The 7,265-nt window shown below is 40.8% G+C and overlaps 1 protein-coding gene across 2 annotated transcripts; it reads left to right on the top strand.

The window, feature by feature from the left end:
• The first annotated feature begins 112 nt into the window (after positions 1 to 112).
• On the top strand, positions 113 to 2,178 carry fam84b (family with sequence similarity 84 member B). 2 transcript variants are annotated; one of them, XM_004078039.4, is made up of 3 exons: positions 113 to 267; positions 348 to 416; positions 536 to 2,178. In XM_004078039.4, the coding sequence occupies exon 3, from the start codon at positions 712 to 714 to the stop codon at positions 1,537 to 1,539; it is 828 nt and encodes a 275-aa protein (XP_004078087.1). In that variant the 5' UTR covers positions 113 to 267; positions 348 to 416; positions 536 to 711; the 3' UTR covers positions 1,540 to 2,178. The 2 variants fall into 2 exon arrangements, with proteins under 2 accessions (XP_004078087.1, XP_011483358.1); XM_011485056.3 differs by having other exon boundaries at positions 348 to 386.
• The last annotated feature ends 5,087 nt before the right edge of the window (positions 2,179 to 7,265 follow it).

Genomic DNA, 7,265 nt, shown 5'->3' on the forward strand with positions numbered 1-7,265 from the left:
GGAATTTTGGTTCACTGACATTCCCTCTTGCATTGGGAATAAATGTTGGCAGTGACGCCTGAACAGGGCATGCTGTTGCTTTAAGAGACACAACACCTCCCAGCAGTCAGATCTTGAACGAGTTTCGTTGCAACAAACAGGGTGTCTCATACATACAACACACAGCAGGATAAACCAAACCACACAGGAAGTGGAGCGGCTGACGGCGCACTGACTGGGCTCATGTATTAACTACTGAGAGGAAGCTGCGCGCAAAGTGACTACCCGGTGAGTCGAAATACAGAATAAAAATACAGACAAACTTGATATAAACAAAGTAATGACAAAGTCTCATCTAACCCGAAAAGTGTGAAGGACAAGAGGAGCAGAAGCTTCGGCGATTGTCGGTGAGTTCCGTGGGAAATGTGAGTCAGCAGGTGAGTCAGGTCACACCTGTTGTGAATGTAAAGTCAAACTGGTAGACATCCGCCTGTGAGCGCGCCCTAATAGCCGCTCATTTGTCTCCCCCCCCCCCTCCCCCTCCCTGCACACTCAGGTCCGAACAGTTGGTGTTTTTTGGAGGACGCAGCCTACAGCTGGACATGGATTACTGCCGCCCGCTTTCCCCGCTTTGGATTTAGTTAAGACGCGGCGCAACTCTCCGCCCGCCCGCAGAACAGGTGGATCCTGCTGCTTCCGAGTCCCGCTTCACCGCCCTGTGTGTCTGTCCGCATGGGGAACCAGGTGGAGAAACTAACGCACACAAACTACGCGGAGGTGCCGACGTCCGACCCCAACGGGTTCGATCCCGATGGCGACGGACCCAGAATCGGCGTCTCGTACATTTTCTCAAACGATGACGACGACGATGATCAGGATGAGCGCGCGGATCGATATTCCTCCGAGAGGGAGCAGGTGAACCACGAAGAGAAGCCCTTCGACCTCCAGGACGAGCTGGACTGCGCCATCTACTACAGAGAGGAGTGCGTTTACGAGCGCAGCGGCGGCGCCGCGGCGCTCTCCCCGGAGAGCCTCCTGAACAGGTGCAGACCGGGGGACGTGCTGGAGTTTCTGGCCACCGGACAGTACCCGCACTGGGCTGTTTACGTCGGAGACTTCCAGGTGGTTCATTTGCACCGCGCTGAGATCAAGAACAACTTCCTCACCGACGTGAGTCAGGGCAAAAAGGGCAGGATTGTGAACACTCTCTACAGGTTCCGCGCGCTCCCGCCGGAAGTGATCGTGCGCAACGCTTTGGACCACGTTGGCACAAGAGACCGAGAACTCAGCTGGAGGAACTCTGAATGTTTTGCCGCTTGGTGTCGCTTTGGCAAGCGGGAGTTCAAAATCGGAGGGGAGATAAGGATAGGAAAACAGCCGTACAAGTTAAAACTGCAGTTCTCTGAAAAGAAGAGCCACGTCCTGGAGTTCCAAAGCTTGGAGGACGTGATCATGGAAAAGAGGAGGAACGACCAGGTTGGGAAAGTTGCTGTGACGCAAGAGCTGGCTAATCATTTAAACACCACACATGAAATCAAAGGAGATTATTTTGTCAACTGACTAAAAAGATGCCAGTCACCTGGAAAGAATATTTCGGATATTTAAGGAGAGACTTTATGGAATCGTGCGCACTGATGAGGAAGCGCTGTTCTCTTCATATAAGCCAGTTAAGAGCTTTGGCTGTGACACTGCCAACCAATGCGCATGCCCTACAGTTTGTGACTGTTTATCCATAGAAAAGAGAGAAAAATCTCTATTTGGAGAAACAGTATGTTCAGATGATAGTTGCACTCTGATGCTCCGAAAGGTTTGGATAAAAGCAAACTTTTCATCTACCTATAGCATTTTCAACCCCACAACTCAGCTGTGATTGATAGATTTGCATCAGCCTGCATTACAGAATAATTCAATTGTTCCTAAATATTTTTCTATCCCAAATGAACCTTTGCACAAATGGAGAGGAACCCTTCCTTTCATTTTCTGTGCCCCACTGAGACTCAGGTATTGGAGACTAAGCCCAGAGTGGAGCAGACACAACCTGTAGCTTCTATTGGATTATCACGATGCTTTATCTTTTGTCATGCCACAGTTTGACCTCCGCTCAAAGCCATGTCTGCGCACCGTTAAATGTCCCAGCAGTTTTTACAAAAAGATGTTTGTATGAAGAATTATGGAAATAAATATCTCTATATTTCAAGAGTGACGCCTATTTTCTTTGCATTATGGCTGACATCTATAAGGCTGATATGTGAAGCAGAAATCAAGGATTCAAAGCTCAGGAAGAGTGGAGATGTTGCACAAACCCCTAATTTTGAGTGCTGTCTGTCTGCACTTTGCAAATGACTGGAGTGGTTTCCTGGAGGAGCTTTTTGTTTGTTTGTTTTTCTCGGAAAATAAAAGTTATCTTTGACCCAGTTTGGTTAAATAAAACTCAAATAAAAATAGAAGACTTGTAAGTTAAAGTAATATCTGATTATTACCTTGGCAAATCATAAATTTGAACTTTAATAATGTAATAAATTAAAAAATGGTATTACTTGTGACTTAAAATCTAACTTCTCAGATCTCATGTTTTTGTTCCTTTTGATTCCAAAGCTACTTAATATAAAAACTGATGAACTAGTTTGAGTTTCATTATTTCAAAAAGGTGTTTGTTACATAGTAGACTTCAACATGGAACAATGCTGCTGTGTTTTAACTGCCACTGGCCAATGAAAACACTCTGCAGTTTGCTCACATAGACTATAACAGACTAAAACATGTTTTTTTTAAACCCCCATTGTAAGCATCAGAGGAAGCTGTGGATTTCAGTCCTTGTAAACAGGCAGTAACTTTTACCTGAAAAAATTTCCTCTGGTAATATTTGCATGTGGACAATGTTGTAGTCATTTGGTGGCAGGTAAGGTCCCACACGACGCAGAGGAGGGTTGTAAGCCATTTTGGCAACAGATTGGACGGCTGCCAGACACATTAGCATTTCTTCAAATCTCTCTAGTCTGCCAGAGTGATGAAATCGAAATTGCGTGTGATGCATATTTATGATAATGTGCATCACATTCAATGATGATCATTTTTTTCTTCTGTTAGCATCACACAGAATGACAGCAGCACTGAAGCACACAATATTGAAATAGCTGCAAGTGGTGTTTTGCAATTTGGGACGTTAAAGCTCTAATTTTTTTTTCAAGTAGGACAAATTAGAAACAAATTGCTCATAAACTATGTTCAGCTACATTTCCTCGGCAAAATTAGTAAGCGTTCTGCCATCAACACTTTGTGCATGTTGTAGTATATGCTTTATATTTCCTAGCAAAAAATAAATAAATAAGCTCAGGGAAATCATAAAAAAAAAATCAATACATAAATGTGAGCTTGGTTTACCTGTTTGGTTTAAAATACAAAACATAAAAAAATACTGCCAGTCCAATTTAGTTAATGAACAGAAGTTTGGTCTTAAATAAACAAACTCTATTTGAATCCTTTAAAAGAACAGTTTTCTTTCCAAAGCATTCACCAGGAACAAATGTAGCAACATTTGTTAAAACAGTTAGCCTGTAGCCAATTAGCTTTTTTTTGTTTCTTTCTGTATGCCTTTTCTATAATACTGGACATTAATTGGCAAAAAACCTGTTTGGTAAAAATGTTTTCATCTTGGTCACAGTTTAAATAAAGCAACTGTAAATCCAGTTGGCTCGCTCTAATGATTAAAAAAGTTAACATTGGTCCCCAATTTTCAAGAATTTAGACATTCCCCCCACCCCCCACCCCCCCAACTTTACAGTATTTATGTCCAGTTTTTCAAAAGTATGAGACCAATATCTTCAAACTTTTTGCAATATCATTAATTTTTTCCTGTATTTGCAAGTAAAGCTGGAAGAGAAACAACAGTTAAATATTAGCTTTAGAATGGAAAAGCTGACCTCAGTGTATTAAAATAAAGTTTATAACCTTATTTTATTTTCATCAGAAGAAATGTTAGCTTTCCAATATAAACTCGAGTCATGTGATTTATTTGTAGAAAAATAAACTTTTAAACATCAATACAATTCAGAGAAAGCATGAACATCTTGTTATTGCTAAAAAAATGTCTGTCTAACTTAAGGGAAATTGGAATTTTGATTTTATTTTCTTGAAAAGTGTATAGGCTGATGAATGTTAATTTTAATAAAACATTTCATGTACATTAGTGACATCGTCTTTCATAAACTTTTGGCCTTTCATTTGTGCAAAAATAATAGAAAAATCTTTACTGAAGTGTTTTTTTTTTTAAACCCAAAATGTGTTTATTAGTAAACAAACAACAATTTTTGCTACATATTAGGACTCAGTTTGATGGTGACTGATGTGGTGGCTAAATCTCATCAGCTTTTGGCTCTTTGAGTGTCACATTTTCTTTAGAAGATTAGAGAAAAGCCTACACCCTTCAACTGGCAATATTTTAGTAGCTGGGGGACAAGTCAGAACTCAAACCAAACCCACCCCTTGATGACAAACTCCTGTTATCTGCATAAACTTTTAATGTTTGCCCTTTAGAAAAGAGTGCTTATTAAAAGATTTCGTTTGACAGGCCGACAGGAAGTGGGAGAGGAGATGTGGCCTTAAGCTACTACAGGATATTCATCCATGTGGGACAAACTCTGATGTAGAAAACATAGTTTTTAGGGTATTTGACAGTTTCATGTGAAGAATTTAAATTTTTTTTGTTTGAAAATCACCACAAGGGTTAAATTTACCATTTTCCTTCGACTCCATTCTTTGCTGTCAAAGACGACCCCTGACACCGAATCAGATTGAACAAACGTTCTTGTGGTAAATATTTAGCCTGCAATGTTAAACAGTAAATAATAACTTTTGTAAAGATTGATGTCATTGGTCAAAAGAGTTTTTCACTTACATCTATCATGATTTGGATTCAACCATTCTTAAAGATCCACTCTGATCATATTTTGATCTATTGTAAAAGTGTTCCCAGTGGTCTTTTAATAAACCAGTTTTATCCAATTGATTAAAAAAAACCTGTCTTGTTTTTTAAGACATAGTTTCTGCAGAGTGGCTGGAGTTCATCAGAAATTCACCTCTGATTTATGGGTGGGATCCACAGCTGCTCCTCCACTTTCCCCTCATGCCCCTAACTTAGCATTAGTGGTGACACGAAAATGGTGAACAATATCAGAGCTATCCAGCCGTACAGTTTTGTCTACAAGTGGATGCATCAGAATAGAGCTTGAAGCTTTTGGCCCGCCCAAGGTATTTTCTACACCACAAATTTGCTATTTTTCAAACAGCATTTTTTCATCTGCTCCTGATTCACAATGATTTGAATAAAGAAATACTCAGAAATGCAATTTAAGTTTAATTTTCTTTACATCTGTCCTGCATCTTGATAAAAATGCCACAAGGACATGTTTATTTGTCTTTATTTTACAAATACTAAAAAATGAAACAGACTTCAAGCATTTGAGGAAGTTACACAGCCTACTCATCTTAATCATTGTTCCTGTCAGACATTTCCTTTTAAACATAGTGAGGCAATAACTGAACTCAAAGGCTCTAACGTATATCAGAACCAATTCACAACAGTTCGGTTTGAGCAAATGATTTGGATTTTCACATTTGGCATAAACTCTCCTTTGAGCCCTGTACTTGCTCAGAGTTAATCATTTATGCTGGGCTCCCACAGGTTTGGCTCTGTTTACTGTTAGCCTCAGACCGCTGGTGTCCTGTGATTCTTTCTTGTGCGGATGTTGGATGATAGTTTGTTTTTTCAGCAGTACAATGACAAAGTCCGCTGCCTCCCAGTTCCAGTTTTCTAAAGGGGTTGAAGTGCCTTCCCCAACGCCTGCTGCGAAGCAGGTTTGCCTTGCATTGCCAGTTTCTTTGTTTTCACATTTGAGCTACTGAATTTGTATGGTTTAACACATACTAGCACAATCTATTGTTCATGGGTTTCTTTTTCTCTGTCATGGGCAAATGTGGCCTGTCTGAGCCAAAAAAAAGGTAGTTCAAAGGAAACAACAAGGAAAGTGCGCGCTAGGGGTGTAACGATACACGTAGTTGAACCGTTTCGGTACGGCAGTTTCGGTTTGGTTCACATCTGTACCGTTTCGGTACATTTTTTTTTTCCCTGCACGTGCATTGTAACAACCCAGCTGCTTTGTCACTCGTAGCGGGGAAATGAGAGCCGAGCAGCTAATTAACTGGCTTCGTTGGCTGTCCCTGCCCCATACTCAACACACCATCAAGCAGTCTCAGAGATAGGGTAGACATAGAAATGGATTGCTCCATGTCCTTTCCGGCATTAAATCCATTTACACACACGAACAGCGTAACAACATGAACCTCACTTCTCTTCATAGCTCTCTCAGTGATGGTTAAGGATCCAACACACAAGATTTCACACTTCCCATGATTAGTGGCTAAAGGCAGGGCTAACCCCCAGGTCGCCACAGTATTCACTTTGCGCCGAGGCAGAACTAATGTTAGCTGTGAGTTTCCTCCAAGTCGGTATTAGGTGACGGACCGTGAGCATGTCAACATATGGGTAAAGCAGACGCTAGGCCAGAGATGAGGACCCCCCCATCTCCTTACGCTCTCCTGCGTGGGAACACTTCGGCTTTGTTGTCAGCATCCAATGAAGGGAAAAGACAATTGGAATAAGTCAAATGCTGTGTGTTGACATTGTTACACAAAGATAGCGTATGCCACAGTAACACATCCAATCTGTTAATGAACTTAAAACAGTATCGCCCGACTGTAACAAGAATCTACAAGAAAAAAAAAGTGCAAGTTAAAATGTTTTTTTCAGGTCAGTGTTAAGTATCCAAAGGTTTTGGTTCCTGGCAGCTAATAGTTTTTTTCATTTCATCAAGCAGATCACCAACATAGGTCAATTTTATTTATTGATACGTAAAACCAAATTGAGATTTTAGCATATCGTTACACCCCTTGTGCGTGCGTACAGGAAGATATAGCGTGTCGCCCTGTGAGATGTTAACTATAGCTTGATTTGATGTGTCTAGAGAAATTTATGAGACACTCTAAGCTCATTTCAAAGTTGAGCTGTCATGTTCGGTCATCTATGAATAAGAAAACAACAGAAAAAAAAGGGCCAGAAGAAACAATAATGACCTTTGATGGCTGAACCAAGTGCAGAAAAACAGGCAAAAAGGCCTGGAGTCATAAAGCGAGACGGAAACAAGTGTAGTTATCAAATCTTCAGTCGCTGCCTTTAAGCCTCCTGACCTGTTTGTCATTTTATTTTTGACAGGCTGATTCAACACAGGATT

Source organism: Oryzias latipes, chromosome 16 (assembly GCF_002234675.1).
Source record: "Oryzias latipes chromosome 16, ASM223467v1".
In the NCBI taxonomy this organism is placed as follows: domain Eukaryota; kingdom Metazoa; phylum Chordata; class Actinopteri; order Beloniformes; family Adrianichthyidae; genus Oryzias; species Oryzias latipes.

Excerpts from the sequence above, each read along its gene's own strand:
- fam84b (XM_004078039.4), top strand. The coding sequence starts at position 712 with ATGGGGAACCAGGTGGAGAAACTAACGCACACAAACTACGCGGAGGTG.